Raw genomic sequence first — 20,814 nt, 5'->3', positions numbered from 1 at the left:
AGAAATAAGTTTCGCTCTATTTTGAAGACTTTTTTCAAACCTAGATAATTCTTCCAGCCTCGCCGGACGGTGTTATGGAGATATCAAAGACACGCCCAGTCTCCAACACGGTGGGATTTTCATCGATATTTCTCTCCGTTATTTGCTTCGCGGGATTGATTCACGTCGAGTTTGAACTTCATGTTCATCGACAAATGCTTCAAGTCGTGAATCAACAAAGAGAAGAAAAGCTCGAGCTACGAAACACAGCAGACGACGAAAATGAGTCTGTGATGAAAATGTTAAACAGTGATTCAAACAAAGGTGAGTTATTTAATGATTGAGAAGATAGTTATATACGAGGAATTTTATTTATCTTAAGAAGCACAGCTGAAACTAAGGAAGCTGAAAAATGACTCCTGTGAATCGCCATACTATGTTCTTATTTTGGGAAAACAATTCGGAGCATGCATTACTAGCGCCCCTTTATTCTAGTATTAAACACCTCATGCACGACAAGTTTAAAGTTTACTGATAACTGAGTAAAAAATTGCGTTTCACATATTTTGTAAGACTGAGTATTAAGAAGCTATGTTATTAGAAGGTAATCCTTTCAACTTTGACAGTTAATATATTATAACTTTCTTTAAGATAATACCGAGTGACGAAAATTCGATGTCGTGATGGCTGAAGGTCTACCGCGGGAAGCATACTCATAAGTACTTGTTCGATTATTTTAGTGAGGGAAAATCATTAACAATAATGCAAGCATTCAGTGACATCCTTGCCCGATATTATCGACGTTAGCCTACCGGGAGAATGAGAAGAAAGATTAGCATTTCGTAGTTGGAATTGTTCCTATCAGTGCTGTATATGAATTTGGAATTGGTGATTGTGCACCTTTTTCAACAACTGTGGGCATTTTCTAAAAGAACTAAAACATTGAGCACAAGCATTTCAGTGAAGAATGAAAAGCAAAAGCCTACTTTAAAAGTATGTTTACTGGCTAAGAGTATATTTTATAGCTCTTGTACTACTCGCACTGCTTTTCAGTACAAGCCAAACGAGTGTTTTGTATTCCCGCCAATTTCGGGAGAAATCAAATCAGGCGGTAACAATTTGAATAAGTTCCGAACTCAATCTATAGTGAAGGTCTTGTTTACCTTTTCAGGTTGTAAGTCACTGCCCACCTAATTTTACTAAGTAGATTTATTGTGTGATGTTCCAGTCTATCACATTTGCAAGCTTGATTTGGTGAGAAACTTGACATAGGTTTATGCCCTAACAATGTTGAAACAGTCGTATTAGAGGGAATTCGTGTAACCCGTTTTTTATATGTTAATTAGCCGTATAGTATTCTAATGTTTGTGTACAATTAAACAGTACACGAGTGGTCAGAAAACCTCAAAGAAATCACTTTAATTGTTATACATAAAATAAGTATGAACAGAAAGTGTTTCCTCCTTCTTTAAACACTTTAAGAACATGTTCCACCTAAATCGAAAAATTAGCGGTCTGGTTCAAAATACGCAGAATTTAGTCATTTCACGTTGTTGTTTTTCAGAAGACGAGAAAGAAATTTGGCAAGAGTTATAGAACACGTGCACAGCTATTTTGCTGCTCATTAAACCTTTTGTTTGCTAAACAAAAGTTGTTTGCCATCGTGGCTGCTGAAGCTCCCCATTGGATTGCGCGCGCAAAATTGAGTTACAGTCAAGTTTAATTTTGTGGTTTAATTTTTGTTTTCCTTTACGCGATTTTGAATATAATTTTTTTTCCAAAATCGCAAAACAAATTATAAGGCATGATAAATTTTAAGCCCCCTTATCTGTTTCGGTTTTTACATGTTGGTAAATGCTTGAATTCTAACCTGACTTCCACATGCAAATTTTCACAAATACTTAAAATTTGTCCATAATTTTCTGTTTTCCTGTATAGCTCATTAAAATAGTACAGGGTGCATTAGCATATAAAAAACGGGTTACACGAATTCACTACATTGTCTCGTTAAGCCGGGAAAGCCAAAAACTCGATCCTTCTTCGCAGAACGTGCCAATATATTGCCCCCCCCCCCCCCCACCCCAATCCCCCCATCACCTGTGCTCGTTGATTTATAACATAACATTATGCTTTGACAAAATTATTGTGTTAGCCTTTGTCTACGTGCACAAACTAGTCAAGATCAAGTATAGCGTATACAATGCGTATACTGTGAGAAAAATCTAATTTTAGCAAAGAATGTTTTAAAATATTTCAAAATGAGTAGGATGGTCAAGAATGTTCGACGAATAAAAGTAAAGAATCGAATTATTAACTGATGGAAAGGAGCCCTCCTATAGGCGATTTGAAAACAAGCCAAAGGAAAGCGCAAAAGCAGGGTTAGGACAGAGAAGGCGCATTTGTTTGTATTTAGACCACCACACAAAAATATTTCAAAACGGATACAAAGGTCAAAAATTTCGGATGAAAAAAATAACAATCAAATCATTGACTGATGAAAAGGAGCCCTCCTCAGCGATTTGAAAATCAGCCAAAGAAAAGCGCAATAGCAGGGTTCCAGGAGGGTTAGGACAGAGGAGGCTGAAGTCCCAGGGGGGGGGGGGGTACTCCAGCTTGTAAATGACGGGGATGATCGAATGAAGGCAAAAATCAGGACCCAAAAAAATCCCTAAGTCTTCCGACATTACCCCAAAAAATCCCTGGACCAAAAATAACCCCCCCCCCCCCCCAAAAAAAAAAAAAAAAAAAAAAAAAATCCCTTGTCGAATTACCCTTAAATTGTCAGGAGGGGCAACGTTTGATTATTCATCATACCATAAATACGCCAAGGCCGCGCCAAGGCATTTTAGTTAGTTTTTAATACCCAAAAAAATCCTCTTTTTGAATCAGGTCACCCCAAAAAATACTTGCCAAATTTTCCAACCCAAAAAAATCCCGGAATCGAAAATTTCCAACCCAAAAAAATCCTTCGATCATTCCCGCATTTACAAGCCAGGGTACCCCCCTGAGGCTGAAGTTAGCATTCAGACCACCACACCGAAAAGATTTCCTCAGTTCCAACAGTCTCTAGTACATAAAGTTAGCAACCAAGAACGATGAAAATGAAAAAAGTCTCTCGATCTCTAGACCCAGCTTAAAACATCCGATCTATTTTTAATTTTTAATTTACACTCAGTAGGAAGCTTGACATCTGAATGTGCCGAAATTGAATCAATCGGCGGCTACTCATGCGAAATTGGCAGGGAAAACTGTAAACATGTCCCCTTAAAGATTTGAATCAGCACACCGGAGTAAGGTCAGACAAGGGAAAATGCACCTATCAATGTTAAGCCGCTGGGGGGGGGGGGGTTGGGGGAGGCCGGGCATAGGCGGGGGATTTGACAGAAATTGTTTGCCCGTGGTGGGGACTTTTGACCGTTTTAATGGTCTTTCTTACAACATTTTATTGAAGTTAAGTGACTCTTTTAAACATCCACACATGCCCTGGGGTTGAACATTTGATCAGAAAGTCTCAGCTAAGCTCAAATGCCCGGCCTATGCCCGGACTTCGCCCCCCCCCCCCCCCCCCCCAGCAGCTTAAGCTTAACATTGATACGTGCATAAAACTGAATACACACTGTATAGTACGCATTGTGTTTTTGTCTTCCTTTGATCGCAAACCCACTGATTACACTCTAAATCAAAAACGTTTCTCTAAGCTTGTTAGTTTTCATGCCCATGGCCTTTAAGAACGCTATTATGGCTGAGGTATGTAAGACACGACTCGTTTCCAACACGGTGGTATTTTCATTCGATATTTCTCTCCGTTATTTGCTTCACGGGATTGATTCACGTCGAGATCGAACTTCACGTTCATCGAGAAATGCTTCAAGTCTTGAATCAACAAAAAGAAGAAAAGCTCGAGCTACGAAACACAGCAAACTACGAAGATGAGTCTGTGATGAAAATGTTACACAGTGATTCAAACGATGGTAAGTAGCCCAATGATTTAGTTGAGAGAAGATACAGCTGAAACTAAGGAAGTTGAAACATGACTCTCGGGAAGTCACATTGCGTTAACATAACTAGTATAAACTAGTTTGGAGAACATCAATCCAGTATTGTGACCAACTCCAAACCCATCGATATCGATAAGTTTTAACTTTATAACTGCGAAAGCAATTCATCGCTTTCATTTTCTTTCCTTTTTTTAGAAACATAATGGTAAGAACGAACCTGCTGCGAGAAGTTTTATAAACTGAACTAAACCTTTCAGCATCAATGAATTAAGACTTCCTTTCAAGCATATCATCACTCTGTACTGCTCAAAGCCCTTGTTATGTTGGTGTGCAGAGCACATGACGGAATTTTGTTGGTATCAAAATACAAATTGATTGAAATCAATTTCAGATTGATCAGCAGAATGTGTTTTTAATCACTTGCATGTATTAATGCATCTTGCCAGGCTGAATATTTTAGATCGGCAAAGTAAGCAATAAAATAAAAATTCTACTAATTCTCCGATTCAAGTTGGGGAATTCCCGAATGCCATAGCGCTTTAGAGATCCGTATAATATCTTTGACTGGTGTTAAATCACGATTTCGCGTTCGAGAGAAAAACCTCTAACGTGGCACGTCTCTCATGTACTAAACACTCTACAGTCCTGGGGAAGCATAAAAATAGGCGGGTAAAATCAAAACTGGGTAGGAGAAAATAATCCACTGGGTCGGGTTAAAGATCTACTTATTGCTCAGGACAATGCTTTGTGGTTCGCATTTTGAGAATAATACCCTAGATGCATTTTTACAAAGCACTTGATAAACCAAATATGAAAAAAATCCATTCTCGTCCCAAGAGCCACTTGTCCCCCTTAATTAACCGGCGGAGCCTGTGCACGACAAACAAGTGGCGCAGGGGACACATAATTTGATTGGCTAGATTCTAACGAATGGCGTTTCAAATCTACCCAAACAAATTAACCGTTTCAAGCTCTCGTATAACAAAGGGATTTTAAAAGGGTTGGTTTGATTGGCTATACCTCCTGTTAAAAATGCAGCCAATCAACTCATGTGTCCCCAGATCCACTTGCTTCTCGTGCAAAGGCTCAGCCGGCCGAGAAGGACAAGCGACTCTGGGGACGAGAATGATAGAAATGGACCAGTCGCGTGCTTTTCCGGATCAGATCGTAATTGTTCCATCCTACTTTGTTACCGCGCGCACAGACACATTAGATAACCGCTTCCCCAAAATACGGGAATAATCATTGTTTTGATTTCGTAGTTGTCGTCAGACTCTCGTTAACAACATTTCATATTTAAGTAGCCCTTCCCGGCTCTAAACTTTAGATTTTTTGCATTTCGTCTTTTATCTAATGCGATCTCAACAGAAAATTTCCGCAATATTTTTCAGTTGCAGGACCACACAATCGTTACAAACGCCATGTGAAAACTACAGATATGGAAGCAAACGCCAGCAAAACCATCGATCGCGAAGTCCTAAGGAAAGAACTTAAACTTGCTTTAAATAGCCAGGTCTGCAATGTACATTGCTCCAGAGGCATCAGAGGAAGGCGAGGTAGGCCTGGTCCCAGAGGCTCTCCAGGTAAACATGGACCACCAGGGCCGCAAGGATCACAGGGAACTAAAGGCGATCAAGGTACTCAGGGAATTCAGGGAACTCCTGGACCAAAAGGAAATCAAGGTACTCAGGGAATTCAGGGAACTTCAGGACCAAAAGGAAATCAAGGTACTCAGGGAATTCAGGGAACTCCTGGACAAAAAGGAGACCAAGGTACTCGGGGAATTCAGGGAACTTCAGGACCGAAAGGAGACCGAGGTACTCGGGGAATTCAGGGTACTCCGGGACCAAAAGGAAACCAAGGTTCTCGGGGAATTCAGGGAACACCTGGACCTAAAGGAAACCAAGGCCCCGAAGGACCCAAGGGCGATCCTACGACTTTTACCTCCTGTAGCGATTTGAAGTCGGTTTTCGGTGGAAATTCAGGTTATTACATGATTGACCCTGATGGAAAAGGAGGCGTGACTCCCTTCAGTGTCTATTGTGACATGAGTGACAAGGGCGGTGTCGGCGTGACGGTTATAAGTCACGATAGTGAGAGCAGAACCCATGTTGGCCCTAGCATTTCTGGATGCGGTTATGACAATCCAGGATGTTACAGTAAAGATGTGCGATACACTGGAGTCAACACCGCTCAGCTAGCAGCACTCACTCGAGTCTCACAGAACTGTGAACAGTTTATCAAGTTTGAGTGCAATAATCAGGTGGCGTTTATTGAGGAGAGTCATGCATGGTGGGTGTCACGTGATGGAACACGGATGAACTACTGGGGCGGAGCTACAGGCCATGACAACATGTGCGCATGCGGAGTAACAAACTCTTGTACTGGTGGTACAATGTGTAACTGTGATAACAGTGGCACTGGTTGGTTTGAGGACAGCGGTCTGTTGACAGACAAGTCTGCTCTGCCTGTGACACAAATCAGACTGGGAGACTTGAATAATTCAGACGAAGAAGGATATCATACATTAGGAAAACTCAAGTGTTATGGTCAGGCGTAAGGTTTTGGCTTGACATCACTGACAGCTGCTTCACAAAGACAACAGACATCAGCGAGTATGTTAAATAGAACTAATATCATTGCATTTATCATCATCTATGCCTCAATTTATTTATTAATTTAGCGAACGTAAAGAGGAACACGTGATCATTTTCTTATAACTTTAAAAGTGGTATGGATTGAATAACACTTTATGCTTTAGCTTTAACAGTATTTAAACAAAGAAAAAACAATTATTTACCAGTTATGATAGTTTTTGAGAAAAATATTCCTTTAGATTTAATGGTATATGAAACTAAGACCGACACAGTTTATTGTCCCAACACTGTAATTTCCTATGTGTCAATAAACTCTTATTTCAGTGCAATTGGTGTAACATTGTCAAGCACATATACAATACCCTGCTTATTGTTTTTCATGTTATTTGACAAAGAAGAAAAATAAAATGTCTCCTAGACCAAGGCAATATATCTCCTTCCAGATTCAGAAATTCTTCCTCCTAAAGTTTTTTTTTTTCTGAAGGTCCCAATATAGAACTTGAATACTCCAAAAGTTCTGCTAAAAGATAATTTCAAATCCCCTGCTGCCACTCCCCCTCCCCGTCTCGAAATACTTAGTTAACTAGGTTGTCCCCGCCTCTTTGTGTTCTTTCTAATGCAAAAATATTATTACGCAAAAACTCCGATATTGCGAAAATGAATTTCATGTTTTTCTATTTCCCTTCACCTTGGGAACCCCTGTTTTTACCCTCTCGTCTCACATAAGGTTCCCACACGCTTTACTATAACAACCAGGTTTCCGCTACTGTCTGGAACGCTTATACACTACAAACGTGTGTGTGAGTTCGGTAGGCGAATGAAGATATGGAATATGCACGAAAATCGCGCGCCGAGCATTGCCCCACCCTTATTCGCAGGCACGACGTTGTTCCCTTCCTTGCAACACTCATCGGAAAATTGCGCGTCGATCAAGACGAAAGATTATTTTTCAGTCCAGACATGTACTGAAGGTACGCTTTCCCTTTAAAACTATTGCGGGCATGTCGATGCAGGAATATTGAGTAAAATAATAAATGGGAAGCATTTATTAGCTTTTTTGGGGGGAAAAAGAAAGAAAAAAACACGTCGGAGGGAAAAAATACCACGTGCTTGCCCGCCTGGGTGTTGAACTTTCGCCCTCCCTGCCGACCGCATGGAACACATAGGTCTGCAACGCGTACATGTGTCTAGAGCGTTATATCGGGAGTCAGTGCAGCGATTTGGCAATAGTTTTAAGAAGTTTAAAGAAGAGATAGCAAAAACAGCAATTTTTTACGTTTGGTTAGTCAAACCACATACTATTTTCAACCTTGAGAAGTACCAGATACTGGAGAAAATTAATGTAAACAGGGAATTTATGGGGGGGTTGGGAGGGGGAGAGAGGTGCAGGTACAGGGCATGCCCTAAAAAATAATTCACACCCTTTTAAGTACTGAGCATTCCTTGCTGACTATACCTCGGACAATATAAACCTTTTTTACCCCAAAACACCACGTATCGTCCTCGTCCGCACTTTCTAGCCATTGGCTATTACTAGAATTCATACATATTCCTAAACAAAGGGCAAAATATGTCCAGTTCTGGCCCTCTCTCTCTCTCTCGGTCACGCAATGACGTTGCGTGAGTCGAGCTGGACTAAGGGCAAAATATGTCACTCTACATTGTATATTCACACTACAAATATTTTAAAGCAATATTCCGCTGGGTTGGTGTATAGACTCCGACCGATCCTCTCAAATTTTAGCAAACAATTTAAGTAACCCGATGTAACGAATCCCTTTATAACGAAGCCCCAGCCAACGTTATACTAACAGTGAAATGTACTGGGACATCACTCCGGTATAACGAACCCGTAACATAACAAGCACAATTTCCCAGTCCCTTGGTAAGTCGTTATATTGCGCGATCTTACTGTACTGTAGAATACAACTTTTCACCGATGCCCCCACCCCACACCTACAGGAACATGACACATGGACAGGAGAAATGACAGAGCTCTAGCCTAAGTTTGAAACTGATCCAATGCAAGTTGAAACCAGAAAAAGGTCAAAGAAGGGTTAGAGCGCAGCGCCAACAAACATTGTGTTTTTTTTTTGTCTGCCTTCGACCACACGGGCACAAGTTTCGCTCTATATCGAAGACTTTTGTCAAAGCTTGATAATTCTCGCAGCCTCCCCAGACGGTGTTATGGAGATATCAAAGAGTCGCCCAGTGCCCAACACGGTGGTATTTTCATCGATATTTCTCACCGTTATTTGCTTCGCGGGATTGATTCACGTCGAGATCGAACTTCACGTTCATCGACATATGCTTCAAGTCTTGAATCAACAAAGAGAAGAAAAGCTCGAGCTACGAAACACAGCAAACGACGAAAATGAGTTTCTGATAAAAATGTTACATAGTGATGCAAACAAAGGTGAGTAATACAGTTATCGAGAAAATAGTTGTTTACAAGGAATTTTATTCATCTAAAGAAGCTACAGCTGAAACTAAGGAGGTTGAAACATGACTCCTGTGAACCGCCATCCCGTGTTCTTATTTTGGGAAAACAATCCAGAGTATTTTAGTCTATATTCCAGAAATAACTTATACACGATAAGTTAAGTTAGGTAAAATCATTAAGAATAATGCCAGCATTGAATTAACATTTGCCCGGTAGTTAAAGTTAGCCTACAGAAGACTGTTCTGCCTTACGTCCTAGCGCAGTAACATAAGAAATGTTTGAAGCATTTGTGTCCTTTCTTTGAGCGACTGTCAGCATTTCAGGAAAGACATTGAAGCATCGAACAGCAACATTCCCACAACATTTCAGTCAAAAAAGAAAAGGCCTATTATTTTAAAAGCTAGTTTACTGGCTAGAATTAGATATGAACACGTGCGAGCTCGAGAGCAATTATATTAATCACGCTGGTAGTCAGTCAATAATCAGTACAAGCCATACGGTTAGTTTGATTCTCTGCCAAATTTGAAAGAAATCAAATTAGGCTATATCAATTTGTCCACCTCAGTTCCGATCTTGATTAATCACCTGGCTGTTGCAAACTTTATCAGATTCTTAGAATCTATCGACTTCTTTAACTTATGCAATCTTTTTGTTCACTTCAAAATTAGACTTTTGGGAACGAAAGTTCTAAAAGGGCGTTGAATTGACTGAGTGAAATATAAACTCAGACGTGTATTAAATTCATTGTAAATTGTTTCTTTCAGAGCTACGCGTTCGTTATAAAAGAGATGTGGAAACTACAAACAAGAAATCAAATGCCAGTGAAACCATCGATCGTAAAGATATCAGAAAAGAGGTGCTACTAGCTATAAGTAGCCTGGTCTGCAATGCTCAATGCCCCAAAAACAACAGGGGAAGACGAGGCAGGCCTGGTCCCAGAGGCTCTCCAGGTAAACATGGACCGCCCGGGCCGCAAGGACCACAGGGACCTAAAGGAAACCAAGGTACTCAGGGAATTCAGGGAACTCCGGGACCTAAAGGCGACCAAGGCCCCCAAGGACCCAAGGGCGATCCTGGTAAATCTATCTCAGCCCCTTCAATTGCGGCACCTCCGATGTCCATGGTGGTGAACGAAACTGATACAGCCTCGTTTCAGTGCGAGGTTGAAGGAAACCCGGAACCTAAAGTCACGTGGCTGAAGCAGAATTCCAGTCTTCTCGCGGGCAAACAAGTGGTGCTGTCACGTGGTGGTCTGATGATTACAGATGTGACGTCACAAGATGAAGGAATGTACACTTGTGTGGCAAGAAATATTCTTGGAGAAATGACGTCATCGGCTATGTTGTCAGTTCAAGGTGGGTAAGAAATATTACATTTATCAACTGTATCGAGGTTGTATTTGCAATTAGTAACATGGCTGTACAGCTATTAGCTATAGAAGAAAGTTATCGTCTGGGTGAAAACTCAAGTAAATTGTTCATCTATAAGAATAAAGTATTTCTGGCCAACATGTCACAAGGAGAGAGTCCCGGGTCTGTCAAGTTCTCCCAACCCAATCGTTTTATTACTGTTGTTTTTGTTTCCTCGATTTAGTTAGCGCTGTGATCACTCGGAAGCCCTCATCTGTCATCGTTGAAGAAGGACAGAACGTGAACCTGATCTGCCAAGCTAGTGGTCAGCCGACACCAACAGTCACGTGGCGAAAAGCGTTTAGTCAATTGCTGCCAAAAGAAAAGACTTCAGTTGTTGATGGAAAATTGACCATACGCACTATAGCAAAATCTGACGGTGGGACGTACGCCTGCTCGGCAAAGAATCTCCTTGGAGAGGATTCCGCTACTGTTCAAGTGACAGTAATAGATGAACTCAAATTTTCCTTATCCCCTCCAGTGAAATCTGTTGCATCCTTTTACAGTAATGTGATACTGCATTGCACGTCTCAGGGCTCGGTGCACATTGGTTGGAAAAGAGCGGGCCAAAATCTCCCTCAGAATCATGTTCTTTATCCAAACGGAACTTTGTTTCTTCAAAGCGTTTCCACAAGTGATGCCGGGACTTATTCATGCGTGGCAAAAAACTCTCAGCGTTCTATCGAGGCAACATCTGTTCTTGAAGTGTACAATACACCCATGTCCTGCAGCAGTATAAAATCGAGCCGCAGTGGAAACTCTTCAGGTAATTATATGATTGATCCTGATGGCAAAGGAGGCGTGACTCCCTTCAGTGTGTACTGTGACATGAGTGACAAGGGCGGTGTTGGCGTGACGGTCATCAGTCACGACAGTGAGAGTAGAACCTATGCTGGTAACATTCCTGGATGTGGTGGTCGAGGTTGTTACAGTAAAGATGTGCGATACACTGGAGTCAGCACCGCTCAGCTAGCAGCACTCACTCGAGTCTCACAGAGCTGCGAACAGTTTATCAAGTTTGAGTGCAATAATGGCGTGGGGTTTATTGAGCAGAGTTATGCTTGGTGGGTGTCACGTGATGGAACACGGATGAACTACTGGGGCGGAGCTACAGGCCATGACAAGATGTGCGCATGCGGAGTAACAGACTCTTGTTCCAGTCTTTATAGTCGCAAGTGTAACTGTCATAATAGTGCCAGTAACACCGGTTGGACAGAGGACAGCGGTCTGTTGACAGACAAGTCTGCTCTGCCTGTGACACAAATCAGACTGGGAGACTTGGATAATTCATACGAAGAAGGATATCATACATTAGGAAAACTCAGGTGTTATGGTCAGGCGTAAGGTTAATAGCTTGACCTCACAGCTAATGTTAGTATAATCAAAAGAACTCATTTGATGTCATTCAGATCATGTGAACCTAAGTTGATTTCAGTTATAAATTAATTCAGTGAGCGTCAAGGAAGAGTCGTAATCACAGAGGTTATAGCTGGAACGTCAAAATAGTGCTTTATGCTTTTTAACTACAACAGTAAAAAATACTTCATAAACTTGCTGGTTTTAATAGCAGTTGAGAATTTACGGTTGATGGAATTGCACTTGTAAATTAACCCTAGTTGGAGATGTTTTTAGAGAAATACAGACAAATCTCTAGACAAACAGTGGATTATGTTTTAGGATAAAAGATTTGATTGTCCTAGAATTGCGAGTATCTTTTACATTAATTTTGCAGCTACACGAAAATTGAAACATGTTCCGTACACACTTAAAAGTTTATATCCAGCTTATTATAAGTCCCATGGTAATTAAGTTTTATTGATTCATTAGTCTCCCTATCGTCACTTATTAACAAAATGATAATTCAACAAGTAATGAAGTCAGCTCACATACAATATTCTGGTTAGCTGATCGTGTTAATTAGAGGTAACATAAAGTCAAGATCTTTGAAAGAAAGTGATTTGCCTTGAAATAATGTTTTTTTTGTTGTAGGTCTTTTAGTAGTTGTTATTTAGATAAGATTATGTTTGTACTTTAGAAAAGCAAAAAAAAAAATCTTTTAAAATGAACCAAACTAAACTGCTGGGAAGACTTCTTTTACAATACGTTAAAATTTTGATTTAGCATCCGGGGCGCTTAATTAATAATTCCAGCTCGATCAAGAGTGGGTCCTTAATAGAGGCAGGGTAGACGCTAATTTTACTTTTTACCTTGAAATCTCTGAAATGCCCAAGCCGTGGGTTTGGTTAATTCTGCTCTGATGTAATGGCTTTGTTAAATGAATTCTTAACTAAGAAAACAAATATTTCTCAGCTCGAAACTGAAACTAAACTGGGCACACTGGGAACTGATATTGGATTGAAACATATCGTAAAATTTCGAAAGTAACCCCCCTCCCCCTCCGTAAGTAAGCTTCCCAATGCAGATCCTAGACACAATAAAGTTCCTTCTGATGATAAGCCAATGGGCTTATTTCTTAAAGATACAACTTTTTCATAAGCCCTTATCGCATTTTTGAATTTTACTTTGTAAAAGTACGTTCAGAAGCCTGTAATATTCAGTTAACGAGAATAGGACTTCTTTTTTGAAACGCAAATTTCCATCCGAAAATAGGCCCCCTCCCCCGTATAAAGCTCCTCCCTAAAAAAAAAGCCCATCTGAAAAAGACTTGGGGCAAACACGAGCCCAGGAGTTATTTTCGGTATTTTACGGTATTGTAGAAATGCACTTATCGGAATAAGAAGCGTTTACTGGAATAGGGTGCTTATTACTAAAATATCTTCGTCATCACGGTAGTTTTATGCTTTTATATTAACACGTGCATTTAACGCCGTACTTTCTTATTACGAACTTAAATCTAGCACCTGACTGTACCGTTCCCAGAAATTTTCTTCTGCTTTCTTCATCGTAATCGCGATCGAATTTGGCAAATATGGAAGATCTAGAAATTCCATTAACCTCTGAGATCAAAGCCTCCAACATCCTCGGAGACCCAGGGCCAGTTAGTGAGGGCGAGGGAAAGGCAATACTGGTGGAAAAAAATTCGGCGAAGAATATCCTTTGTATTTCCTTTATTATTTTGCCCAATCGGCGAACAGTAACTTTAGAATCAATTTAGAATCACTTTAGTAAGGATGGGCCGATACAGGTTTTTTTCAAAACGATACGATATCGATATTTCTTTTTCTATCGATATTATGACGTCATTTCCTCCTAACGTCATTGTTTCGTCCCGTGACAGGCTGATTTGCCTGACCATACAAAGGAATGTTGGTTTTTTTGTCTTTTTGTTTCACTGTTGCATCATTAACGTGTGGACATCAAGTCAAGGTAAAAGAAAAATTCAAATATTGCCAACACTATTTGTTTGAGAAAAATTGCAGTTTTAAACCTCAGGTGCTGACCGGAAGACCGCAAGTCACGTGGGCAGTATCACCAACGTATCGAAGGTGCGATGTTTTCGAAAGTATCGATACTTTTCAAAATTGTCAAAATATCGGTGTATCGAATATCGGCCCATTCTTGCACTTTAGAATCGAGATTTATTACCTATCTAGAGTCTATCTACCATTTATGGATGGTTGTAAACGTTAGTTTGTGTAGAATTGATTCAGGAGATGAGTAAAATTTAAGACCGAATTTGCAACTTCGAGTTACGGTCCTCGCCACCACAATTTATTCAAACTCCCACATGCTCCCACTTCAACCTTCCCCCCCCCCCCCCCCTCCCCTCCCCCCTCTTCCCGGTTGAGTCTGTGGATCGTATCAATTTTTCCCTCCAGTTTTTGGTAGGCATATTCACGTCACAAATCGATGTTCTTGTGCCAGTTTACGCAACTTTGGTGAAACACAATAAATGAAATGCAAATAACACGTCATGTTTCTTTGCTTTCCAAAGTGTTGCCATGGTTTCCCGCCATGGAGTCTTCAACTTACGCAGGCGCATGTCAACAAAAGTTCTTCTGCTCGATTGTCTTCGTTAAATATTATTTCAGATTTTAGGTAAATGTGAATTTCTGCGATGCTGGATTGCCTCTAGGAATCGTTTCTTCATGGGCTGCGGTTCATCTTCGCAAGGAGCAGTAGTAAGTTGCTTTAAAATATCTATATTTTCTCTGTTTTAATCCAACATTGATGGGCAAATGTTTCAGCCTTTCTGAAATTGAACGAATAGATCGGCTTCGAAGAATTGAACCCTTCGTATTATTTGTCCAAGTCAATACAATTTCTCCACGGCGTGATAATTTTTTCCCTAGCCAGCTTGGGCATAACTACAGAATACAGGGCCACTACTGAAGACGGAAAAATCTGGTGGCTCGTTTGGCTCGGTAGTCACTGCCGAGCCAAACGAGCCACTTAATCTTTACACCGAATACTTCCACTGCCGAGCCAAACGAGCCATTAAATCTACACACCGAAGACTTAGTGCACAATGCAATAACGCACAATACAATAATTTCTCGTTCTTTCATCCACTGCCGAGCCAAAGGAGCCACAAGATATACACGATCTTTTCACCCACTGCCGAGCCAAACGAGCCACAAAATCAAGAAGGAATTCTAAATTGTAAATCAGTGGTATATTTATTTCCAAACATGGCAATTTTAATGCCGGTCACCTCACCACCAAGCAATCTTGCCACCAACCAACTCGCAACCTAGACTGTCCACAGCCCTCTATTTTTTCGTGTGTTTTTTTCGATCGATGAGCGCAGTGAGAATGGCGAGAGAACTGGACGCGAGCGCAAAATGGAAGAGGCAAGGGGGAGGGGGGCGGGGAGCGAAAAAATAGAGGGGCCATAGACATCTTTGAAAATATTGAATTTCCCGTTTCTCCAGAAACGGAAAATTCCCATTGGCTGAGAGGCGGCAAAAGTATCATCGCCTTGAGAATGGCCGATCATGATTGCTTGCAGGCACGTCTTGTGGTTTGCTCGAGTTGTCATCACTCCTGACATGCTGTGCTGCTGTGATTTCTATTTGCGATGGATGAATTATTGGAGCGCTCGTTGGTGAAATTTCCAAACGTTTCGTCTCTCAAAGACGAGCAGAAAGAGGCTGTTCGCCACCTTCTTTCTTCGAAAGGGTGGTGGACAAAACACTGACCCCCAGTCCATGGACTACCCCCATGGACTACCCCATGGACTACTCAAATGGACTACCTAAAATGGACTACCCCTAAAAAATGGACTACCCCTTAAAGTACTATTCCGAGTGTGTACTACTTACTGAGCTGTTGTTATACGCACATAATTTGCACTTACTTCGGTTACTTTCGACAACTTTAGCCGCCATTTTAAATGAATTACACTATACATCTGCTGACCTCAAAAAGCGAAGACTCATGCCCAGACTCAGCACTATTTTTTCCTCAGGATCTGTCTGCCTACCGGTTCTGTTCTCCTCGCTGCGCTGCCAAAGTTATTCATTCAAAAATTTTCTCTGGCTACCAAATGTTTAAGATGCGTCTCAAGCAACTATCTGATACTATTTATAAAAGTTTGGATCTTCTGTAGTGCAGTGCAGTGCCTGGTTTGTCTGTCTCTATGAGTCCAAAGATTGATTGCTTGATTTGAGTCTACACTTTCATGATCAGCGGATGTTCATTTAGTATAATATATTCAAAATGGCGGCGAGAGGGATACGTACGGCTTGAAAATAAACAAGGTAAGACGTAAGTGCAAATTATGTGTGTATAACAACAGCTCAGTAAGTGGTACACACTCGGAATAGTACTTTAAGGGTAGTCCATTTTTAGGGGTAGTCCATTTTAGGTAGTCCATTTGGGTAGTCCATGGGGGTAGTCCATGGACTGGGGGTCAGTGTTTTGTCCACCACCCTTCGAAAGACGTTGTAGGAATACTACCGACTGGCTTCGGGAAAAGCCTCATCTATCAATTGTATGCTACGGCGAAACAACTGCAAGAAGATGAAAATGTTATTTTTCGCTTCGCTCGCTTCCCCTCGCTTCCAGCCCCCCTCCCCCTTCCGGCTTCACTTCGCCCTCGCTTCGCTCGCAGATTCTCTTGCGTTATTCTCTCGCGTTGTGTAAAATAGAGAGGCTGTGGACAGTCTACTCGCCACCAAGCGAAGTCACCTCGGCTCATTGATTAAAGAACGAAGAAAACACCAGTTTTGGTGGCGAGTTGGTTTGTTGCGAGATTCCCTGGTGGCGAGTTGGTTGGTTGCGAGATTCCCTGGTGGCGAGGTGACCGGATACCACAAGAACTTGGTTACCGATAAATGCTGTCATTTTCACTAGTTATTTGAAAACCAAAACTTATACTCAGTGTTGGTGTATTAAATGTTCCATCCACATGTGGATTTAAATTTGTTATAGTCAGTTTGGTCTAGCGATGTAAGCAAAAGAAGGATTCAAATTCGTGCTTATATGTTGTCATCACCCAGGGAATTATGACTGCTACATAGTATGAAGCACAATTCCTTTTGTATTTAATTATGCCAAGGTGATTCCTTGTGTGGACAACATACAAAAATCAGTGAATGTGTTCATTATTTTTAATATGCCATATACTTTATCAAAGTATATATAATGGCAATGCATCTGGGTCATTATAGCCACTGTCAAAATTCTGGCATTTGGGAACATGGATCAATCTCGTCCCCAGAGACTGCGCTCATTCGTGTCTGCGCCAGGGATCGGAACCTCTGGGCTAATCTGAAAGCCCGCCACAAAGGCGACTGAATCTTATTGGCTGTTGAAAATTTGTTCGTTTCACCACAATCTCTGGCACATGTGCACAATCAAACCGGAACAAGGATTTCCTGGTTCTGGTTTTGCATTTAAGCCCAGAGCTGTTGAGTTTCTCAATGGCTGGTCAAAGGGAAGGTACAGTTGTAGGCTCTGGGAATGAGATTGAACACAGATGTGCTATGGCTGTCAGCAACAAAGTTATTTGATGGGTAACCCTAGTCGGCAGAATGACCAAATAGCTCTTATTTTCCACAGGTTTGCTTGTGGTTAGCTTTTATTCGTTCATTAAGGCAATAGTGTTGCCCAAACCAATAAATCGAGGCTAACCGCAAGCCAACTAGTGCCATTCCAGCCAATAGCATCATCTCACTCATGCCAAATGGCATCACCAGAATGCTGAATGGCATCATTAGAGGTAGCTGGCAATAAAAATAATACATGTATGAAGTGCCAACTTGACTTTTTCACACCTATTTGTAAAAAGAACGTCAGCCACACATCACAAACTTTTGATCTGTGACGTGGGATACATATAAAGTGAGCTGGTGGCTAATAAGATTCTAGGTAAACCTTGGCGTATGCTGTTCACAGACCCCTATTTTTTCGAAAGTTTGTTGAGAGTGTAAGCAAAATATAAACCATTATGAATTTTTAATGAGAACAAATACAAGGGAGCAGGATGTCTAAAGAAAAAAGACATGTTTTACATTAGATGCTTTAGCAAGAGAAGAAAAGATGGGCTAATTTTGACGGAGAATTGGAATAATTTGTAGGTCACTATGAAATTCCTCTATTGAATTTTCTTCTTTTGTTTGGTTAAGGTAACATCTCAACAAACAGTTGTAACACCTCAGTATGCAGGAACACAAACTGTAGGTGAGTGTTAATATTGAAAATTTTTGCCAGGCCTTTCTTTTAATGTATGTGCAAAATTAATGTAGTTTGCTACACTTTTGGTGAGTAGAGGAATGGTAACTTAATTGGCAACACCTGAACCTTTGTTTGGGAGATGTTTTATTCCATCTTGTTACAGCTTCATTATCTATTAATTTTTCAGTGCAACAATATCCTTCAGCCTATCCACAACAAGCCAGATATCCACAGCAACGTGGACCTCCACCAGGTTACTACAACCAGCGCTACCCTGGTCAGCCTGTGGGATATGGACAACCTGGCGTCATTCAGCAACCTCAGACAGTAGTTGTTCAAGACAGAGACAGAGGTGGAGACCTTTTAGTAGGGATGGCAGCTGGTGCAGTTATGGCAAACGCCATGCACGGGCCTCATTACTATGGTTACGGCCATGGCGCACATATTCATGTGCATGATCATGACCACTTTCATGGTGGCGGAGATCACTTTCACGAGCACCATCATCATGGAGGCCCTGAATATCATGAACATTATGGTGATGGCGGAGGCGGTGGGTTTGACGGTGGTGGTGGATTTGATGACGGTGGCGGATTTGATGGTGGAGGGGGGTTTGATGGTGGAGGAGACTTTGATGGCGGAGGAGGCTTTGATTAAATTCAGTGGAGTTAAATATTAAGACCAACTTAAAACGCAGTTCTAAGTTATAATAGTCACAGACTACCCACCTTGGAACCAAGGCAGACTTTGTACATATTGTATATATTATTGTGAAATTATTTCACGTCATAAAATACATTGCATATATTATTCAGGACCAGTTATTCAGAGAATGTTTAAGCTATTACCATCTACTTCAATTCATTTTTTCTGATTAAATTAGTAATAATTTGTTTAATTTATAAATTTTAAATGCATATCACCAACATTTTAGCATTTCAATCCACTAAATCATGGAATCTATATTAAATATTTTGGATAAAATTTTAGAAATGTTAAGATACACTGTATGGTCTGTATGGTACTACATTTAAATGCTTGCACAAGTTCACAAGGCATAAAATTCGTAGTGAATGTCTTTGGGAACTCAAATGAAATTCTACTTGATTAGGTGTGTTTACAATTAAAACTTAGTCGTTCAAATGGATTCCATTGACCTCATCGTAGAATTGTTTTCCAGCCATTTTGTGAGCCCATGTTCCTTACAACCAGCAGACTCCCAAAACAACTGGAAATCGAGCCTGATGACCTCACAACCACGATTCAAATCCAGTTAAAGCCCTCAATTCTCACATGTATACCACTTGTTAAAACAAAAATCATTATAAATGTAAATATAGGCAACCTTAAATTGAGAACGAGTTTAATTCATATTTTATTGCTGACTGTTTTATTTACACTGTAATCTTATTTGTTTCTCACTTAATGAACTTTAAAGCTGCGTTCAGGTGTTCTTTCTTTCTTCTTTCTGTCTTCTTTCTTTATAATTTAATCAATTATTTATTATTATGATCATTATCAGTTGTAGCAGTAGTAGTAGCAGTAGCGGTAGAGCTACATCGCCAGGATGGCATTTTCTCAGTGTGGAATTCATAGAAGGAAAGCCAGGCAAGACTGAGAAACACATGTCTTTGGAGAGGTACATGCAGATTTTGTACACTTACAGTGGGACTAGTCATTATTTATTATTAATTATAAAAATAAACAGAGGGTAACAGGGGATTGCTGGTGCAAATGGAGGGAGCCTGAGTTCAAATTCTTCTGACCCTTCCCTTCTGCAAAGTACTTTTCGTGCTGACCCTTTCCTCTTCTAGCCACTCACTCCAATAAACCTCTGAAACATGCATGCATAAATAAATCCCCCCTGCCCTGCTTTTTCCCTGCATAAAAATCATAGACCCTTCCCCCTAATTGCACCAGCACTTCCCACCTTTTAAATAATGACCGCCCCTTATGTATGTAAATAAAGGAGTGATTCTACAGAGCCTCTTGGTTATATTTTATCATAAAATTTGTGCACTCGCTGCATTAAGAAATATTTCACGAGCGTGCATTGGATATGAGATGGTACATGAAAGCCATGTAAGCCTCATTGTCACAGATCATCTCATATCCAACAAGCAAGAGTGGGAACTGTTTTTATTGAAAAATAACCCCGAAATATCGGTAAATTTTGCTCTTTTGTCTGTGTTTGTAAAAAAAAACGGAAGACGATTTTTGTCACTATGCGTATCATTCGGTTGAAAGCCATTTGCAGCGGGAAGCCATTCTTTACAAATCGTCCCTTAAAATACGAATAAATGGCACGCAATGCATTCAGAGGAAGCGATGACGTTTCACAACAGCAAGGCGCCCAAATGTGTGACCACTTTTAATTTATTCACATTCTTACGCGCAGATTTAATCCAATCAGAAGTCAACTGCAAGCGATCCACGGCTTTTGATTGGATTAAATCTGCACGAAAGAATGTGAATAAATTAAAAGTGGTCACACATTTGGGCGCCTTGCTGTAAATAATTTTCAGTAATTTGGTCAAAAAATTAACGTTAATAAAAGACAATTTTCGGTACAATGATAAGTTTGGTCAAAGAATGGAAGACAGTGGGAGTGGTGGGGGTGAGAAAAACACTAACAGCTCACGTTTTTTGAAAAAAAAAGTAATGTTAGATCATGTTGGTTATTGCGCAAATTAGAATTGCGGGGAATTAATGTGATACGTTAGTTATGGACTCACCAACATGCAAATAACACATTTTTCTTTATAAATTTGCTGCAGTTGGACAGCAGTAAATATGCAATCCCATTG

The 20,814-nt window shown here is 40.6% G+C and overlaps 3 protein-coding genes across 4 annotated transcripts; all 3 read left to right on the top strand.

The window, feature by feature from the left end:
* The first annotated feature begins 214 nt into the window (after positions 1–214).
* LOC144637232 (uncharacterized) lies at positions 215–6,537 on the top strand. 2 transcript variants are annotated; one of them, XM_078496359.1, is made up of 2 exons: positions 215–303; positions 5,369–6,537. In XM_078496359.1, the coding sequence occupies exons 1-2, from the start codon at positions 273–275 to the stop codon at positions 6,535–6,537; spliced, it is 1,200 nt and encodes a 399-aa protein (XP_078352485.1). In that variant the 5' UTR covers positions 215–272. The 2 variants fall into 2 exon arrangements, with proteins under 2 accessions (XP_078352485.1, XP_078352486.1); XM_078496360.1 differs by lacking the exon at positions 215–303 and adding an exon at positions 3,859–3,950.
* Positions 6,538–8,761: 2,224 nt separating this feature from the next.
* LOC144636673 (uncharacterized) lies at positions 8,762–11,919 on the top strand. The gene is made up of 3 exons (XM_078495863.1): positions 8,762–8,990; positions 9,782–10,372; positions 10,611–11,919. The coding sequence occupies exons 1-3, from the start codon at positions 8,762–8,764 to the stop codon at positions 11,768–11,770; spliced, it is 1,980 nt and encodes a 659-aa protein (XP_078351989.1). The 3' UTR covers positions 11,771–11,919.
* Positions 11,920–14,301: 2,382 nt separating this feature from the next.
* LOC144635669 (uncharacterized) lies at positions 14,302–19,985 on the top strand. The gene is made up of 3 exons (XM_078494753.1): positions 14,302–14,508; positions 17,959–18,013; positions 18,195–19,985. Exons 1-3 carry the CDS (start codon positions 14,476–14,478, stop codon positions 18,662–18,664), a joined length of 558 nt encoding a protein of 185 aa, XP_078350879.1. The 5' UTR covers positions 14,302–14,475; the 3' UTR covers positions 18,665–19,985.
* Positions 19,986–20,814: the final 829 nt, after the last annotated feature.

This window comes from Oculina patagonica, chromosome 13 (assembly GCF_052425735.1).
Source record: "Oculina patagonica isolate OP01 chromosome 13, crgOcupat, whole genome shotgun sequence".
Classification (NCBI taxonomy): Eukaryota; Metazoa; Cnidaria; class Anthozoa; order Scleractinia; family Oculinidae; genus Oculina; species Oculina patagonica.
The sequence above is the reverse complement of the archived record's forward strand: the minus strand, read 5'-3'. Positions and strand labels throughout refer to the sequence as shown.

What these genes read in the sequence shown, in the direction of transcription:
- LOC144636673 (XM_078495863.1), top strand. Translation starts at nt 8,762, where the DNA reads ATGGAGATATCAAAGAGTCGCCCAGTGCCCAACACGGTGGTATTTTCA. An exon ending in ACATAGTGATGCAAACAAAG is followed by an intron (nt 8,991 to 9,781) that starts GTGAGTAATACA and finishes TGTTTCTTTCAG; the next exon opens with AGCTACGCGTTCGTTATAAA. An exon ending in GGCTATGTTGTCAGTTCAAG is followed by an intron (nt 10,373 to 10,610) that starts GTGGGTAAGAAA and finishes TCCTCGATTTAG; the next exon opens with TTAGCGCTGTGATCACTCGG.
- LOC144635669 (XM_078494753.1), top strand. Translation starts at nt 14,476, where the DNA reads ATGGGCTGCGGTTCATCTTCGCAAGGAGCAGTA. An exon ending in CATCTTCGCAAGGAGCAGTA is followed by an intron (nt 14,509 to 17,958) that starts GTAAGTTGCTTT and finishes TGTTTGGTTAAG; the next exon opens with GTAACATCTCAACAAACAGT. An exon ending in TGCAGGAACACAAACTGTAG is followed by an intron (nt 18,014 to 18,194) that starts GTGAGTGTTAAT and finishes TTAATTTTTCAG; the next exon opens with TGCAACAATATCCTTCAGCC.
- LOC144637232 (XM_078496359.1), top strand. Translation starts at nt 273, where the DNA reads ATGAAAATGTTAAACAGTGATTCAAACAAAG. An exon ending in AAACAGTGATTCAAACAAAG is followed by an intron (nt 304 to 5,368) that starts GTGAGTTATTTA and finishes AATATTTTTCAG; the next exon opens with TTGCAGGACCACACAATCGT.